This window comes from Hyaena hyaena, unplaced genomic scaffold (assembly GCF_003009895.1).
Source record: "Hyaena hyaena isolate Hyena2069 unplaced genomic scaffold, ASM300989v1 scaffold_38, whole genome shotgun sequence".
NCBI classification, from domain to species: domain Eukaryota; kingdom Metazoa; phylum Chordata; class Mammalia; order Carnivora; family Hyaenidae; genus Hyaena; species Hyaena hyaena.
In genome coordinates, this window is record NW_024080670.1 from 1,211,207 (window position 1) to 1,229,905 (window position 18,699).

Genomic DNA, 18,699 nt, shown 5'->3' on the forward strand with positions numbered 1-18,699 from the left:
GGTAGAACTGGTGCTGTTCCGGGCTATGGTGATGCTGCTGTTCACAACCCAGACCTTTCACTCTCAGTTGGGAGAAGGATAAAGGTACTGTTTGGTCACAGAACTAATTCACATGGTTACAAAGCAAAATAGAACTGAAATCTTTTAGATTTTTGATACACTTTGTGTACTCAATCACGGTATTTTCCAGTAAGAAACCACTGGAACCACTGAGTGCTTCCACCTTAGAATCAGCCCGTCTGGTGCTGCACCCGGGCCGCCATCCTTAGTTCAGAGTCGGGACGGGAAGCTCACCCAGTGTCGTGGTGACGCTGGGAAAGGACTGCACTTGTGGTCTCGATTGCCCCCGCAGGACCCATGACCTGCGGCAGCCCCTTGCTGTCCCCACGAGGAGACTTCTCTATCCCACTCTCCCAGTGGAGAAGGTTCTTCAGCGTTTCAAGCTGGTTGTAAAGGAATTAAATTTCATGAAATGATATTTAGCCGTACTACCTTAGTGCCTCTGGTCGTTTCTATTCTGTGGCACATTCTAACCCCCGGAATTGGTTTGGGGACCTGCCCGTTAGGTCACGACTTGGAGTGAGCATGGGCAGGAGTAGCAGACAGCATGTCTGCCCACCCCTGCTGCTGGGAGCCGGTGCCCTCCCTTGGTTCTGTGTCTCAGAGATGCCGCTCTCACCCAGGGCGACCCCGTCTCTTCACATTTATCACGGTCGTATCCCATCCTGTCTGCTCGGCTTACACGGCTCTAGGGCTTTCTTCACGAACTTTCCCTGTGTCTTTCAAGGAATAAACCCTTCATTTCTTCCGCACTCGACTTGCTCTGCTGTGTGTCGGGGCCCGGCGTGCACGGCTTTGCCTCTCTGTTCGCTTCTGCCCTTGGCAGCAGGGCCTCCTGGCCCGTGACAGCCACGGACTGGACCAGACCTCCTGTGGCACCGAATGCCCAGCATGGGGTTGGTGGAAGGAGCTGAGCCAGGTTGTGCTCTGTTGTGTGGGTGGCTGCAGGGCCCGAATTCAGTTGTTTTTTGTTTAGTTTTGAGAGAGAGAGAGAGAGAGCACAAAGTGGGGAAGGGGCAGAGAGAGACAAGACACAGAATCCAAAGCAGGCTCCAGGCTCTGAGCCGTCAGTGCAAGACCCATGAACTGCTAGATCATGACCTGAGCCGAAGTCGGACACTTAACCAACTGAGCCACCCAGGCACACATGAATTTGGTTTTTAACCTTTTTTCAGTGGAAGAGTGTATTCTGATTCCAAATAGCTGACTTCGAGAAAGCAAGTCTGACTCCTTCCTTCTCTGTGTGTCCTGTGCCTGTCCTTCCTCCTGGCCTGCTGAGACGGGACCTCGGACCAGCCGCAGGGGGCCGCCTCCTGTGGAAAGATTTGGTCCTTTAAAAAGAACTGGGGTGCCTGGGTGGCTTAGTCGGTTAAGCGTCCGACTTTCGCTTGGGTCATGATCTCGCGGTTCGTGGGTTCGAGCCCCGCGTCGGGCTCTGTGCTGACTGCCAGCTCAGAGCCTGGAGCCTGTTTCAGTCTGTGACTCCCTCTCTCTCTGACCCTCCCCTGCTCACGCTGTCTCTCTCTCTCCTAGAAATAAAAAAATTAAAAAAAANAAAAAAAAAAAAAAAAAGAACTTCAATTCCAGGGGACGTAAAGGATACGGCTCCTGAGAGCAAAGGTGGGAAAATGAGGTTCCTTCTCGAGAATTCGAGAATGAAGCACCTGGATTGTTCCTAAAGGCACTCTTTGGAGTGGAGTGGGTTTCTGGAGGGTTCTGAACAAGAGAGGATTTGGGGGGAGAGAAAGGAATGTTATTTGGCTGAGCCCAAGGCCCAGGAAGGGGCCAAGCCCTGAAGAACTATCTTCTAATAAGACATTGTGACGCCATTTTGTTATTAATCACAGACTGTAAAGGTATAAATTCCGGGAGAGCTGGGAGGCCTTTTTGACTTCGGAAAGTCCCGTTCTAATGCTTCCTAGCCAGACAACAACTCCAGCCATTGCTCAAATACGTGTTCTTCCGCAACCCCCTGTCTTTGGAGTTTAAAAATAGTCTCGTGTCCCATCTCTGACCCCACCTCTGAAGGTGAGAGAGCTGGGGGGTGACTTTGGCCTCTCCTCTCAGGCTGCCTGAGATTTCACCACTAAGAGTATTTTTAGCCCAGGAGCTAACACAGCAAGAAGGTCTTTGATGTGCTGCTGCTGTGAGCGAGCTCTCTTGGTCTCAGACTTTTCCAGAAGGGTGTGATTCACTTTACAAGCGGCGCTGGCCTGAAGGTCTTGCCTTCTACTCATGTGGTGACTTGCTTACCTGGCGATCAAAGTTGTGAAGACATCTAATAAACAGCATGCATATTTGCTAGGCTGTAGTTTTCAAAAGAGGAAGAGAGAACCCACACCGAGACGTGCCGTCTAAGTCGGAAGCTGGGGGTGGGGACAGGAGATGGTGCGCCCGGCCAGACACGGAGCCGAGTACCTCCTCGTGGGTGCTGGTTTCCTACCAGCGGAATGCTGACGTGGGGAGAATGCAGATATTCCTCTAGGAGACAGGAGTCCCTGATTCCTTCCCGAGCCTATATTCCACTTATTTGAATCCTTTTTAAAAAATTTCTTTTTGCTTATTTATTTTTGACAGAGAGAGAGAGAGACAAAGTACAAGCAGGGGGAGGGGCAGAGAGAGAGCAAAGGAAACACAGAATCTGAAACAGGCTCCAAGCTCTGAGCTGTCAGCACAGAGCCTGACGTGGGGCGCAGACTCCAAACTCTGAGCGGAAGTTGGATGCTTAACTGAGCTGCCCAGGTGCCCTTTATCTGAGCCATTTTTAAGAGTATTTCTTCACCTCTCCCTCTACTATGTTAGGAGATGGTGTGGCTGGTGTGTGAAGCTGCAGTGGGTTCAGATCCAGAGTCTGACACCTCTCAGCCTCAGTTTCCCTCCTTACTTAGCCACTGTGAGGATTAGATGAGATAGGCCTGGACACTCACTGTGCAAGACCTGGGCCCAGCTACTGCTGTGTGGTTCCTCTGAGCCTAATGCAGGGCCTTTGGCACAGGGAACTGATGCATTTGCCTAGAAATGAGTTGGGTTGGATGTCAAGCTCTAAGGCAATGAAATTCTGGCTTTGACCACCTGTGGCTGTAGGTAATTCACAAACAGAATAGCCGGGCATCACCACTACCGCAGGGGCTATCTTGTTTTCTGGCCCTCCTGTGTTTACTTATGACCCTGAAGTTGTCCCAGGAGGAGGAGAAATGTATGGGGGGGGGGGGGGAGGCTGCCTGATACTTTTAGCCATTAATGAGGAAAGAGCCCCAGCCTGGCCTGGCTCAGGATGCCTGTGTTCTCAACTGGGAGCACATGTGATCCCAAGGCCTCCGCTTCCTCTGTGGGCAGACTCGGGATCCTGTCAAGTTCTCACGGGGCCGGAGGCTGAGAGCCCCACCGCTCAGTGTCACCTGTCCGGGGGGGCCGCCTCGGCTGGCCATTACCGCAGAGACATTGGCATTGATCAGCACTTGGTTCTGAATGCTTAGGGCAGAGTGAGGCTGGTCCCCCTGCCCCCACCATGTATGTCTGGCCTTCATACATAATTAATATTTCTTCCAGAACAAGCCCCCTGGCCACAAACATATTTGACAGACAGGAGCAGAGGGTCAGGGTCCATGAAAAACACTCAGGGAAGAACAGCTGAGAAGACCCTTTGCTCATTTTGTTTCAGAGAAAACTCCACTGCCTCTCCTTCATTCCCACCCCTTACTGCCCTCCCACCGCGTGCCTGGGAAGCCAGAAGTACGCCTTTGGAGAAGTGGTCATTTTCAGATCCCTCTGTGGTCCTCAGAGACTTCTGAAGCCTTTCGCAAGCCAGCACCTGTTTGCAGACTCTGATGCCTTTCCTTGTTCCCCATGCGAAGTGCTTGAAGCCTGGAGCTGTCCCTGTAAGCCCAGCCCTTCCCCCTGCCCTGAGGAGCAGGCTGGGCCTTCATCCAAGGACGCTGGGCCACAGAGCACTTCGTCCTCCTCTCAGACAGGGCTGCGAGCCGCCGAAAAGCCCTGCCTTTGCCGATCAAGTCTGCATCCTGGGCCTCCTCCTCCCTGTGCGTCATGACCACGGCCTTTCCCAGCTCTCCACCGCGAGATCAGGGGCTCCTCAGAGAGAGAAGCGTGTCTTGTTCCTCTCTCTTGACCCTCGCGCTTTGCAGATGTTTGGCCTGTAAAGATTTATGGAAGGGATGAATGAGTGAATGACTGCGGGCGCCGCACAGTGCCTGCCCAGCATGCCTCTGCTGCTCTGTTTCCCCAGGTGCTAAGGAAGGGAACGGATTCCAGGTGCCCCTTGTCCTTTTGACTTTCTTTCTTCTCTGCCCGGTGAGCTACCTCTGCAGCGTCCCAAGCTGCCTGGCGTTGTGGCTCTCTGCTCCTCCCCGTGGCCTGGGAAATAAATAAATATGTGCCTGCTGACAAATGAAAATGCCTTTCCTCTGGAAGTCCAGAGGGTGGCCTGACAAATAATGCGCTCTCGGGGTCCCTGCGTGGGGTCAAGCCCAGCGGAGGCCAGCAGAGCCCCTGTCTGCCATGGCGCCCAGCGCCCGTGCCCCACCACCGGCGCCTGGCCCCACACAAACAGGCCTGCGTGCCTCCGACTTGGGCTGCCTTGCTGGTAACATGACGCTAGAAAATGTGCTCGGAGGCCCTTGAGGAGCACTGTTTGAGTTCTAAACTGACACCAGTCCGAACATGCAAGTTACTCTGAGGGACAGAGGCTGCTCCAAATAGCTCCACCTAAGGGACAAAGGTCAGGGTGGACTCCACTTCCTGTTGTAGCCAGGACCCTGAACCACGTGGTGCACTTTGGCCCTGGTTGCTCTCTGCCCAGTGCTGTGGGATGTTTACTCAGAATAAACTTACCCCCCCCCCCCGACCCGTGTCTCACTCCCTCCCCCTCCCTTCCCTCTCGCTCTCTGTCTCTCATCTCTAGAAATAAAACTCTGGAGAGGTGACTAATTCACATCTCCGGGTGTCTGTGAAGTCTGTGGCTTTAAGAATCTCTAGGTCTTTTTCAAACAGTGATGGAAAAAAATACTTCCTTGGGAGTAGGCCACCCTGAGAGCAAGCTGACCTTGAATTGTTCACAGCCCACGTTAGGTCTACAGTCGCCCTGTCTGTGGGGTGTATGTGTGATTGACGGGGCGGGGCTTGAGGGGCAGTGTTAGGGCCCTGGGACTTGGTTTCCTTGTCTGTCAAATGATAATAGAAACACCTTCCTTCCAGTGTTAGTCTGAGGATAGGGGATAACGCAGAACGCCCTGCACAGGGCCCAGCGTCTAATGGGATGTTTACAACAGAGACTGCACGTTTAAACGTTTGATTGGACTCCAGGACGGAAGCAGTTCTCAACCCCGGAGGCCCCCCTTTCATCTTCTCTTGGGATGTCCGATATTTGATGAATGTTTGGTGAAAGGAGTACATCTTGGGGGAGACACTTTGTGTGAATTTACTCAGAGCCCTCTCTGACGGGTATAGAGGAGGGGGTGTGGACCTCTGAAGGCCTCTACCTTTCTCTCCGAGTGAGAAGAGAAGCTACGGGAGGGTTTTGAGCAGAGGGGCATCATAACAGGACTTAACCTTTTACAAGGATCCGCCCGGTTACTGAGTTAAGGAGACTCTAGAAAGGCAAGGAGCTGGGGACTCTTGGAAAGGAGGCGTAGTGGCTTAGGCGCCAAGAGGCTATGGCTTGGCTCGGGGTGTTGACGGTGCAGCTGGTTGTAGTGGCGAGATTCGGGAATTAAGGCGGGATTCACAGAATTTGCTGAAAGATTGGATGGGGCGTGTGAGCAGGAGAGCAGAGTCCAGGACGTTGTCTGAGCTACTGGGGGGATGAAGCTCCCTGTCCGCCGGGATGTAGTGGCAGCAGGTTTGGGAGGGAGTGTGGGGAATAGGGTTGTGTGTGTGAGCTGCCAGAGCTACAGCTCCGGAGGAGTGACCAAGCGTTTGTGTGGAGAGAGACCACCCAGCAGTGACGCAGCGCGAGTCTCCTCCGTCAGCTTCTCAGCGTCCTGTGTCACCTCTGTCCTGCCAGCACCCACACGGGACCCTCCAGCCTCCGTCTGTCTCCTTAACTCAGACTCACCTGTCCACCTGCCTAATTCCGGTTCCCCTGGAGGTCTGCGGGGGACGGGTCCTGTGCCCTGTGTCCTGATACAGGGCTAGGCACAGCTGAGATGCTCAAGCAGCTGTTGAGAACGAGTATTGTTTATTCCTCAGACTAACCTCATGAATAGGTACTATTGTTATTATACAAAAATACATCGATTCGGTCTTGGTTAAAAACAAAAGAAATCATAGAATATAATTGTGTTTACATTAAGTTTTTAATTTTTTATTTATTTTGAGAGTGAGAGAGAGAGAAAACGGAGGAGGGGCATAGAGAGGGGACAGAGGATCCTAAGCGGGCTCCACCCTGCCAGCACAGAGCCCAACGCGGGGCCCCAACTCACAAACCGTGAGATCATGACCCGAGCCGAAATCAAGAGTCAGATGCTTAACCAACTGAGCCACCCACGCACCCCTACGTTAAGTTCTTTAAAGTTTCCATACAGCAAGGGAAAGGAGAGTAGAAAACACTATTTACTGGTGATTTAAGATCATAAAAATATTTACATTTATGTAGGTTCTTTTATTATTTTTACAAAGATGAAACAGAAACTTCCTAAGATACTCACAGATTCTTCCTGTGAGTTATTTGGGAAGACACTCACTCTGGACTGTTCGTGGTTAAATAAGTTTGTTTCAGAGAATAAGATTTCCTTAAACTGTAAATGAGCTGTTCATCTGACCCATGTGAAAAGCATGTGAGCTCTTCTTTAGAAGAAGCTTAGACCCGTGGGTCTACTTGATTCCAGCTTTTTATTGAGATAACCATGAATCTGTATAGTACATCTGGCTTTTAAGTACGCAGTGCAGAGAATTCTCACAAATCCAACACACCAGTGTAACCAGCTCTGAGCAAAATATAGCGTGTCCCTCCCTCTCTCCGGTCCCTTGCTGGTTACTCCACACCCAGGCATAACCACTGTCTTAACTTCTAAAATCATAGATTAATTTTGCTGGGTTTTGTATTTGTATAAATGGAATCGTACACAGTGTCCTTCTGTGTGTGTGCCTTCTTCCTACGTTTGTAAGGTTCATCCATGTTTTTTTATTTTTTTTTTTAACATTTATTCATTTTTGAGTGATAGAGACAGAGTACAAGCAGGGGAGGGGCAGAGAGAGAGGGAGACACAGAATCTGAAGCAAGCTCCAGGCTCCGAGTTATCAGCACAGAGCCCGACAGGGGACTCGAATTCAGGAACCACGAGATCATGACCTGAGCCCAAGTTGGACGCTTAACCGACTGAGCCCCCCAGGTGCCCCCATCCATGTTTTTAAAAAAAAATTTTTTTAATATTTATTTTTGAAGGAGAGACAGAGTGCGAGCAGGGGAGGGGCAGATAGGGAGGCACAGAATCCGAAGCAGGCTCCAGGCTCCAAGCTGTCAGCACAGAGCCCGACGCGGCGCTCAAACCCACGAACCACGAGATCATGACCTGAGCCGAAGTCGGACGCTTAACCGACTGAGCCCCCCAGGCGCACCAGGTTTATCCATATTTTTGTGTGTAGATGTAGTTGTGTGTAGCGTTCCTCACATGCGGGCGCCACAGTTTATCCGTTCTTTTGCCAGTGGGCATTTGGATAGTGCTGCTTTGAATATTCTGGCACATGCCTTAGGAGCTCGTGTAGGCGTTTCTCCAGGGAACGTACCTGGGAGCAGGATCGCCGGGCCCCCAGGGAAGCACGTGGTGGCTGCTGTCCCCGTTCACCATCTCAGCGTGGCGAGTGGGCACTGCCCATTGCTCGCGGTCCTCACCAGCGCTTAGTATTTCCTATTCCTTTTTATCCATTCAGGTGTATATGTAAAGGTATCACTTATGATTTTAATTTATGGTTTCCTGGTGCCTATTTGAGGGGAGCACCTCGTCATCTGTCTATTAGCCATTTGGATATCATCTTTTGTGAAGGGTCTGTTCAATCCTGAATCTGTTTTAGTTGTTACCAGGTATGCGGAGAGAACCTAAATAGTGCTTCTATTAGATTTGAGCCCAAATCCAAGGGGAAGCTTGGTTTCGTGTGTAGGTAGGAGACATAGCCTCTCTCCTGCACCCCATCCCTTCTGCCTCCACCCCAAGCCTCACTCTTTGGCTCCATCTCCGCTGGCCTGCACCCGGCTCAGGCATCGGGAGAGGATCGTGCTCATACCCATGACCTAACCATTCCATCCCTAGGGGTCTGTCTCATGATACACGCATCCAGGAAGGTAGGTGTGAGGGCTCCTCAACGCAGCATTGATCCAGGAGCCAAAGTTAGAAACGTCAGCCAGGGGACCTGGTAAAGGGGCTTCAGCAGAATATTATTCAGCCGTTAACTGTGCTCACATGAAAAGATGCCCACAAAAGTTGAAAAATACTTCAGCTCTGCCATTTGTGGACTTCGGAGGGATTTTTACTTTCCGTGTTCTATATTTTTACAGTGCTTGGATTTTTAGAACAAGGTTGTTTTAGTTTTTGTTGCTGGGGGAGAAAAAAAAAGCAATCTCCTTGCTCTGAGTCGTCTGTACTCTGCGAGAGCAGACGGGAGAGTGTGGACAGATCCTCAGGTCAGAAGAGGCGTTGCTGCTGCAGAACTCTGAAAACTAACTTTCCCTCTGCTTTAACGTGAATAGTTCTATATTAAGGAAGACAGAGGATCTTTTCATATGGAAATTGTTGGAAAAAAATGAACCATCAGGTTGCTTTCCATTCGAGGCTGTGGCTATTTTTAGCCAAGGGCTGGCAGAGGCCTGGTGATGCTATCAAGTAACAGTAATGGCTTCCATTTATTGAGCGGTTGGTGTATATCAGGGCCTCGGCAGAATGCTTGACACACAGGGTTGTGTTTAATCCTCACTGCGGCCCACAGAGGTGGCCCCGAGGTCATGCTTTTCCAGAGGCGAGGCATGTGGAGCTCAGAGAGGTACAGACTTTGCCCACATGTACGGCCGAGCTCCGGGTGAAACGCGGACCCCCGACTCCGAAGCCCACATGCCGCCTGCCGTGCCCACAGCCCACTTGGCCTGGAATGTTGTCTCCTTCTTTCCCTTAGTCTGTAAGATTTTCAGTAAGTAACAGTCTGAAATCCTAGGTTCAAAAAAAGCTTTTCCTAGGGGCACCAGGATGGCTCTGTCGGTTGAGCGTCCCACCTTTGATGTCGGCCCGAGTCGTGATCTCACGGTTTCGTGGGTTCAAGCCCCGCGTCGGGCTCTGCCCTGACAGAGCCTGCTTGGGGCTCGCGCTCTGTCTCTCTCTCTCTCTCTCTCTCTCTCTCTCCCTCTCTCTCTCTCTCTCTCTCTCTCTCTCTCTCTCTCTCCCTCTCTCTCTCTCTCTCTCCCTCCCTCCCTCCCCCCTCTCTGTGCCCCTCTCCCGCTCGTGCTCTCTCTGGCTGTCTCAAAATAAATGAACTTGAAAAAAAAAAGTTCTTCCTAATGTCCTCAAGCCACTTCTCCACTCTGGTTATCCTTTTTACCCGTTTGGGAAAGGGATAGGGCAGATAGTGTTCAGATGGGACTTGTGTCAGTGGATGAATGTGCCCAATTCTGTGCCTAGTATACTGTAAGTAACAAGAAATTGGTGGCGCCGGTATTTCTCAAGACTGGCTGCAGTAATTTTGCAACTGCCTGGAAGTGTCATCCAATGTGACCCTGACTTTGTGGTCCCGTGGGTTGATATTTAGAGGCTGGCCTTATCCAGAGCGAAATTAAGCCCTGACAGAAACCACTGCTAAGTTGGGATCCCAGCTGCCACCAGTGACATTTGAAAGGCCAGTTGATATGTACATTTGTCAGCAACAGGCAGAGACCGTTGTCGGGCTTGGCTAAGGGGCACGTTGAAAATCTGATACTGAAACCTTGATACCTGGCCGACTGACTGCTCAGGAAGAAAGCGGTGTGGCTTTGGGGCTTTGGGGGTTTTTGTTTGTTTGGTTTTGAGATTTGATTCTGTGTAGAGGCTACGTGCCTCTCTTCCAGCCTGTCTTTCCTCTTGAGGCTGGAGGAGGTCCTTTGTCTGACAGCTGGGTCTGCGTCCTGAGATGGTGGCCCCAGCAAGTGCCTGCTCTTAGTAACCATGTGGCCATTTATACAGAATGTGTGAGGCCCTATAAGCCACCCTTACTCTGGAAGAAATGACTAGCAGATTAGTCATTGGGAGGGAGTTCCCGGCCTTCCGTGGTGTAAATGCTACACTGTGCAGTGGTCAGACGCTTTGTTTTCTTAAGTTCTCTCGACAACCTTTGGAGTTGCTCTCACAGATTTGATAGACTACAGTAGGGTAGCGGTTGATGGCAGTTCCTTCTTACGTGAAGGAGGGTTTGTTTCCCGCGGTTAGGTACGGCCGTAGGGAAGGTGCACCCGCCTGGGAGTCCCAGGTATTGGTAGGGAGGGCACCGGGGACAACCGAGACTTCGATAGCGGGACTGCAAAGTGGCGCAGCCGTTATGCAGAATCATTTGGCATAATCCATGAAATTAGGGGCGCCTGGGTGGCTCGGTTGAGGGTCCGACTTCGACTCAGGTCATGATCTCATGGTTCGTGGGTTCAAGCCCCATGTCGGGCTCTGTGCTGACAGCTGGCTCAGAGCCTGGAGCCTGTTTCTGATTCTGTGTCTCCCTCTCTCTCTGCCCCTCCTCTGCTCATGCTCTGTCTCTCTCTTTCAAAAATAAACATTAAAAAACTATTTTTTAATTCATAAATTAAATATGGTATATACTCTATAGCTAAGCAGTTCTATTCACAGAAAGCTCTTGCATGTGTTCTGGGAGACATGTATGAGAATGTTCATAGCAGTGTTGTTTATGTTTATAGAAGCTGGCAACAGGCCAGTGTCCCCTGGGATTAGGGAATCTATGGAATTTTTTTTTTTTTATATTTTTTATTTATTTCTAGGAGAGAGAGAGAGACAGCGTGAGCAGGGGAGGGTCAGAGAGAGAGGGAGTCACAGACTGAAACAGGCTCCAGGCTCTGAGCTGGCAGTCAGCACAGAGCCCGATGCGGGGCTCGAACCCACGAACCGTGAGATCATGACCTAAGCAAAAGTCGGATGCTTAACCGACTAAGCCACCCAGGCGCTCCAAGGGAATCTATGGAATTTCACGGCACTGAAAATGAGAGCACTTAACATGTACTTCAGCATGGTTACATGTCAGACCTACTACTGGGAGAAAAAGCAAGAACATGAGAATATTTACAGTGTATTTCCATTTATGTAAACTTCATAAACCTGTAAATTAAACTATACTTACAGATATAAACTATCAGAGATGGTAAGGGATGATAAGCACAAAAATCAGAATCATGGTTCCCCGTCGTTGGGGGGAGAGATGTGGTCACGAAGGGGCGTGAGGTGGCAGCAGTGGACTTGATAATGTCTGTCTCTAGAGCTGTGCTGTCCGATACAGCAGCCTCCAGCCCCATTCCAAGTACTCAGTGGACACATGGGGCTGTCCTGTTGGACGGTGCAGATATAGAACATCTCCATCATTGCTGAGAGGTCTATTTGATAGACTACGTTGGTGGATATGTGTATTTAATTTAATTCTGTGTGTGTACTTTTATATATATATATATATATACTTATATGTTTATGAACTCTTTCAAAATTTGTTTTAATTTCAGTACTACAAAATCTCTAAAAACACACATACACAGAATCTGAAAGTGCCCCTTTCTAAGTGAAAAGTCAGAGAGTAGAGAATAGGAAGAGAGTGGTTGATAAAGCTACCTGAGACTGTGGGAGCATCTCCTTGGCATTGGCCTCCACTCCAGATGATTGATACACTTGAGGGACTCGGGAAGAGGAGCAGGACGTGTGTGTGTGTGGGGGGGGTACTGTTGGCGAAATTCCCCTGACACAGCCGCCCCACGTGTGTGTGTGTGTGTGTGTGGTGCTGTTGGCGAAATTCCCCTGACACAGCCGCCCCCCGTTGCTTCCTTCCGCCTGCTGTCACTGGTTATTACGGTGCTTTATCAACACTCAGATGCGGAATCTGAGTGACCTTGCAAGTCACCTGAAATCTATGTTGCCAACCCGGTGTTTCAAGGAGAAGATAACAAGCAGCCTCCAAGTAAAAATCTGTCCTGGTTAGCGCTGTCTTCTATTTCCAGAGATGACGCGGTTCATTATCATTAGGAAGAACCTGCTTTCTCTGCTTGATTTAACACCTTGTGTGCTAAAGGTAGCTGTTCCAAGGCTATGAAATACTCCCAGGAGGGAGATTTATTGGTAGATCTAGTTCTTTCTTTAAATGCTGACGTGGATTCCCAGCCATGCCCGGAGACAGACTAGAATTTCAGGCAGAGGTAGAGAGAGTGCCGTAATATACTTCCTGCATTCAGTTTGCTCTCAGGTTGGAGGTGCCCTTCGTTGGCCCTTGGCTCATGATCAGGGCTGGCTTTGCAAGTGGGGGCGCCGGAGAGGTCTTCTGGGGAGCCCTCCGTGCCTTGCGTGCACACCCGAGTTCCGCCCTCGTCGTGATGGCAGAGGGGTGAATCTGGCCTGTTCATACGGCAGCTCGGGGTAGCAGACAGGCACAGGCGGAAATTGGTTTCCCCAGCCCAGGTCTCAGAAGGTCTCTGACCACGAAAGCAAACCAAAGAAACCGTGCATCCTGCCTGGACTTCCCCATCTGCATTTGCTTTTCGGGCCCTGCTTTCAGTCTTAGTTGCTCGAATGGAAGTTGTAAGGGTTAGTACTTTGCTCTGACATCCCAGCTGGCTTGGGAACCTGCCTGGTCAGAGCTGTGCGTGCAGACACAGGAAGGCCGAGGAGACCTGTGAAGCCACAGAGCGAAACAGTCCTTTACACTGACCAGAAGATTGAGCCTTCTGGCCAGTGTAAAGGAAGAGGCCGGTGGGCCCTTGTGAGGCCCACAGTCACTTGGGGTGGTGAGTTTAAAGGTCAGTGCTACAGAATTGCCTGATTAAGGTCTGTAAGCAGTTGGGACGTAAGAATTCAGAGTTTGATCAACTTTGTTACCTATCCAGATCCTATAGTTAGCTTAGTCAGCTCCCTGCCCGGCCCTTGGGCACGCGCCTCATTGCATTATCCCAAGTGGTGTCTCATTTACTCTCCATCATGTCAGCCATCCTAAGGACAGTGTTCCCCGGGCGCCTGGGGGGCTCAGTCAGTTAAGCGTCCGACTTCGGCTCAGGTCATGATCTCACGGTTCGTGGATTTGAGCCCCACGTTGGGCTCTGCGCTGGCAGCCCAGGGCCTGCAGCCTGCTTTGGATTCGGTGTCTCCCACTTACTCCCTCTCTGCCCCTCCCCCATGTGCATGTGCTCTCTCGCTCGGTCTCTCTCTCCGTCAAAAACAAATAACTAAAACTTAAAAAACAATGTTACCAGCCCCGTTTTCCAGACAAAGAAACTTAAGACTTGGAGAGGGGACTTTGAAGTATTTTCACCCAAACAGTCTGACCACAGAGCTCACCCTTTTAACCACCATATATAGGATTAGACCGGTCACATCATTTTGAAGTATAAAGAAGGAAATATAAACGGTCAGAAGACCCAACCTCCTTGAGCGGGGAAGGAGAGGCCAGGCAGAGGGAGGACGGAGAAACCCACCATCCCAGCTTTCCCACTCTGAATCCCAGCGAGGACTGTGGCGTCCACAGGCAGGTGCCCAGGTCCCCTCCTGACCCGGTGGTGAGCTGTGCCGTGTGAAGAGAGAGGTGCCCCGGCGTCCTCTGGATTTCTGTGCACCTTCGGGCTCCAAGAGGGGCTTCCTGCCGGCAGACAGACAGCTGCAAAGCCCTGTCTGTTTTGACTCTGCTTGTGAATGAAGGCCGGGCCGTCTCTTTGGTCCAGAGTGTGGTGCGCTTCTAGGTGACCTGTCTGCCACCTGGAAGGTCTTTGACGGAGGAATTGTGCTTTGTCCCTAATGACATGCACAATAATAATAACAGACACAGTAACAGGCCTCTAGTACAGGGTGCTGGGTCATTTATTTGGAAGGGTGTTTTAGTACTAAATAGCTGGAAGAATGGAGAGGGGAGGAGTGCTTTTTATTTTTAAAACTACAGGATTTATTTTTCCACTGCATAGGATCATATTCTGTTCCTAATTTTCAGCCACTTTCAAGTATTTTCTGTGAATTTCAGCTGGTATCAAAAGAAGTGGTCCTTTTGGTGGTTGATTGATTCGTTCACTTGTTGAGTGAATGTTGAGTACCGTCTCTGGGCTGGGTACCATGTTAGCACTGGGATGTGGGCGTGAAAAGGACAGGTATGGTCCTCAGTGAGTTTGCGTTCTTGTGAGGAGACAAGCACGGAAATACTTATCACTTAAGATTGTTTCAAACGCCAGGAAGCATTGAGGTAAACGGCGAGATGAAGGGAGGCCTCGGCGGGTCTTTGCTTTTTCAAAAACAACTTCATTGAGATAGAATTCACGTACACAGTGGACTCAAAGTGTAGAATCCAGTGTGGTTTGTTGTTGTTTTTTAATAAGTCACTGGGTTGTGCAGCCATCACCCAATTCTAAGTTTAGGATATTTACATCCCCTCACCAAAAAACCCCTCATACTCATTAGCAACCCCTCTCCCCTGCCCACAATCTTAGCAGCCACTGATCTACTTTCTGTCTCTAAAAATTTGCCTATTCTGGAGAATTTCAAATAAAAAACGATACAATAAGTGGTCTTTTGTGACTGGCTTCTTTCACTTAGCATAACGCTGTCAAGATTCATCCATGTTATAGCAGGTGTCAGAACTTCGTTTCTTTTATCGTCAGGTAATATTCTGTCGTATGGATATGCCGCACTTTATTCATTCCTCAACGTTTGAGTTATTTCCACCTTTTGATTATCATGAATAGTGCTGCTGTGAGCTTTCGTGTAGAAATCATAGGGAGAGATGTTTTCATTTCTCTTGGGTAAATGCCGAGGGATGGAGTTGCTGGGGTGTAGGGTAACCGTGTTTGATCATGTGAGGAACTGACAGCCACTTTCCACAGCAGCTGCACCATTTTACATTTCCAGCATCAGTGTAGGAGGGCTCCAGGCCCCCAACCTTCGCCACTGCTTGCTTATTATCGGTCTTTTTGGTTACACCTGGTGGCTTAGAAGTAGTAACTTCTGTTGGTTTGGGCATTTCCCTGATGACAAATGATGGTGAGCATCTTTTCATGTGCTTATTGCTCATTTGTGTATTTTATTTGGAGAAATGTCTATTGAAATTCTTCGGTCATTTTAAATTGGATTATTTTCCTTTTGTTGTTGAATTATAAGAGCTGTTTATATTTTCTGCGTGCAAGTCCCTAGCAGGTGTATGACTTGCAGATATTTTCTCCCATTCTGCAGTTTGCCTTTTCACTTTCTTGATGGTATCGTTTGCAGCACAAACATTTTTAATACCATCTTCGCTTTGGGTGTATGACATCGTGATTGGGTATTTGTGTGCATTGCCAAATGATCACCACAGTGAGTCTCATTTAAAGTTTTAAATTGTGATGAAGTCCAACGGATCTCATTTTTCTTTTGTCACTTTTGGTGTTACAGCTAAGCAACCATTACCAAATCCAAGGTCACCAAAGTTTCATCCCTATGTTTTCTTCTGAGTTTCTAGTTTTAACTCTTACATTCAGGTCTGTGAGATCCATTTTGAGTTAATTTTTGTATATGGTGTGAAGTAAGGGCCCACATTTGTTCTTTTGTATGTGAAATACCCGGTGGTGCCAGCACCATTTGTTGAAAAGAACATTCATTCCTTCACTGAATGGACTTGGGACCCCTGTTAAGAATCAGTCGGCCATAGACACGTGGGTTTATTTCTGGGCTCTCAGTCCCATTCCGTTCTTCTGTTCCCCATACCAGTACCATGCTGCCCTGATTATTGTAACTTCATAATAGAGAGTCTTAAGCTCAGGAAGCATCAGTCCTCTGATTTTATTCTTCTTTTTCTATCGTTTTGGCTGTTGCATGTTTCTTTTATTTCCATACTTATTTAAGGGTTAGATTGTCCATTTGTGCCTCCCCCTCCAAAAAAAAAGCCAGCTGGGACTCTCATAGGGATTATGTTGAATCTGTAGACCAATTTGGGGAGTATCGACATTTTAATAATATTAACACTTGATTCGTCTATTTAGATTGTCGCAACTTCTTTCAACAATGTTTTGTAGTTTTTAGTGTATGTCTGGCTCTTCTTGTGTTATATTTATGCCCAAGTATTTTATTCTTTTTGACGATATTGTCAATGGGAGCTTTTTTGTTTTTGTTCTGTTTCTACTGAAGTAGAGTTGACACACGATGTTCTATTAGTTTCGGGTGTAGCGTGTAGTGATTCCAGCATCTCTACGCATCCTGCTCTCTCACCAGTGTGGCCCCCTCTGTCACCACATGGTGCTATCACAGGATCACTGGGCTATATTCCCTGTGTTGCACCTTTTATTCCAATGACCTACCCATTCCCTAACTGGAAGCCCGTATCTCCCCTTCCCCATCACCCACTTTTCCCAGTCTCCACCCCTTCCCTCTGCCAGCCATCCCCATCAGTTCCCTGTAGTGTAAATGGAAGCTTTTCAAAATTTCATTTTGGAATGTTCATTTCTACCGTTCAGAAACCCAGCAGCCTCTCATATATTGATCTTGTATCCTGTGACTTTACTGAATTTGTTTCTTGGTACTCAGTTTTTTTAATGGTTTGCTTGGGATTTTCCATATACAAGATCATCTACAAATAGAGTTTTATATCTTCCTTTCGAATCTGGTAGAGTACGACACCGAATGGTGAGAACAGACACCCTAGTCTCGTTCCTGATCTTGGAGAGAAACCATCCAGTCGTTCGCTGTGTTCCAGAGGGTTTTGAATACCTTGGTGCGATTTCAGTCTCCGATGCTTACTCTGAGGCCTTGCTCGTGCTGCCTTTGCCCTAAACCTAAACAGAAGTGAGGGGGTTGATTCCTTTCCAGTTCCCACAACCTGCATGTCTGTGATTCTGCTTTGGTGTCCTTTCTTCTTAGCTGGTTCCCTTAGACTTGGGGTAGTTCATCCTACAAACTGTGTAGGGGACACCAAAAGCATTGGTGGGTTCTTTTCCCATGGCCGTTTGATCATCTCTGACTTCCATAGTCCTGAACAACCTAACTAGATGGAAACTGCAGAAATTAAAACATGCAAGCAGCAGTGTTTTGGCGGAACTGTCTCCCCTTTGCTTCGTAACTCTAAACAGCCAGGGGAAAAGATTTGTTTGGGGACGACGCTCAATTACGCCAAAGGTCACGGGACCACGGCTCCTCCCCACCTGACCTCTAACCATTAGCACCTCCTTCTTTTCAGACTCTCAGCGCTCCCATCTCTCCTCCTTCACCATGAAGCTCAAGGACAAATTCCACTCGCCCAAAATCAAGCGAACGCCGTCCAAGAAGGGAAAACCAGCTGAGGTGTCTGTGAAAGTCCCGGAGAAGCCTGTGAACAAAGTAAGCGGACTCTCTCTAGGTGTCTCTCCTGGCCTTTGCCTACTTCGAGCCATAGGAGTTTGTGCTGTTTTTAAGTTCAACCCCTGGGGACCCACTTTGAGTGCAGAACACCTATTCTGTAGCGTCCCCCTGTTTCCCGGCAGGGGCCTTGAGCATCTTTGCCAGATGCGAGCCTTTAGGATGGTGAATGTTTCTCCTGTTAATCGGAGTCAGGTTCTGTGGCTTTCCCAGACGTGTCACCCTCTGGGGATTTAAACCCGCTCGGTGCATCATGTTTACGCCCCGGGTGCCGCCTCCCTGCCCCAGAGAGCCCCACAGTGCCCTGGCATGCACACACATAGGGGGACTTTGTGACGTCCAGAACATCCTTCGTTCGGCTTTTGGGCCCGTGCTCTGAGACACGTCAAGTCCGTGAAACCCAGCCAAGGACGTCCTCAAGCACTGGTAACCTCAGCAGGGCCAGTCAAGCCAGATACATGGAAACAGCTATAGATTTTCATCAGCCCCTCCCGTCAGCCTCCAACGGCCATTTCAAGCTCTGTAGGAATCCAGGTTTCCTCTTTTCCAGGAGGCAACAGACAGATTTCTGCCAGAGGGCTACCCTATCCCCTTGGATCTGGAGCAGCAGGCAGTAGAATTTATGTCCACCAGTGCTGTGGCTTCCAGGTCTCAAAGGCAGAAGGTCAGTGTGACGTTAAGAACAATTGGGTTTGCCTTGCCTTCTACTGCAGAATCCTGGCCCATGGTTTTGGGGATGGAAAAAAAGAAAATCTATTGCAATATCCTTGTGTTGAATTGGGTGGCGACTGTGGGCTTAATTGTTCAGGAACCAGTCCAAGGGGCCTTGGGTAACATTAAGAATTTATCTAAGTCTTTGGAGAGAGCTCAGCACTCCTCAACGAAAGCTTGCGGGTCCTCTCTGGGGTTGGTTTAGGTGTGCTGCTTGGGTCCAGCGGGTTCTGCGGGAAGCGGGTGAGTCTTCTCTCTCAAGCCCAGCTCTTCTTGCCTTGACTTGCTAAGATGATATGAACAGTTAAGACAGGGAAGGGCGTCTCCAGTAACAGGTGCTCTGTTAGACATCTAGCAAGACTCAGAGTACGGCGAGAGCGCACAGAGCCAGGCACTCAGAACCGAGCCCCATCGGAGCCAGGGA

The 18,699-nt window shown here is 49.4% G+C and overlaps 1 protein-coding gene across 5 annotated transcripts in view; it reads left to right on the forward strand.

Annotated features, from left to right (window-relative positions):
• The window catches only part of RAPGEF1 (Rap guanine nucleotide exchange factor 1), a 130,299-nt gene that overhangs the window by 50,349 nt on the left and 61,251 nt on the right, over positions 1–18,699 (forward strand). For 3 of the 5 annotated variants that reach the window (XM_039229563.1, XM_039229560.1, XM_039229559.1), the window contains exons 2-3: positions 17,407–17,546; positions 18,115–18,228. In XM_039229563.1, the coding sequence (XP_039085494.1) occupies positions 17,407–17,546; positions 18,115–18,228 (254 nt within the window). The remainder of the gene's footprint in view (positions 1–17,406; positions 17,547–18,114; positions 18,229–18,699) is intronic. The other 2 variants (XM_039229562.1, XM_039229561.1) reach the window with 1 other exon arrangement.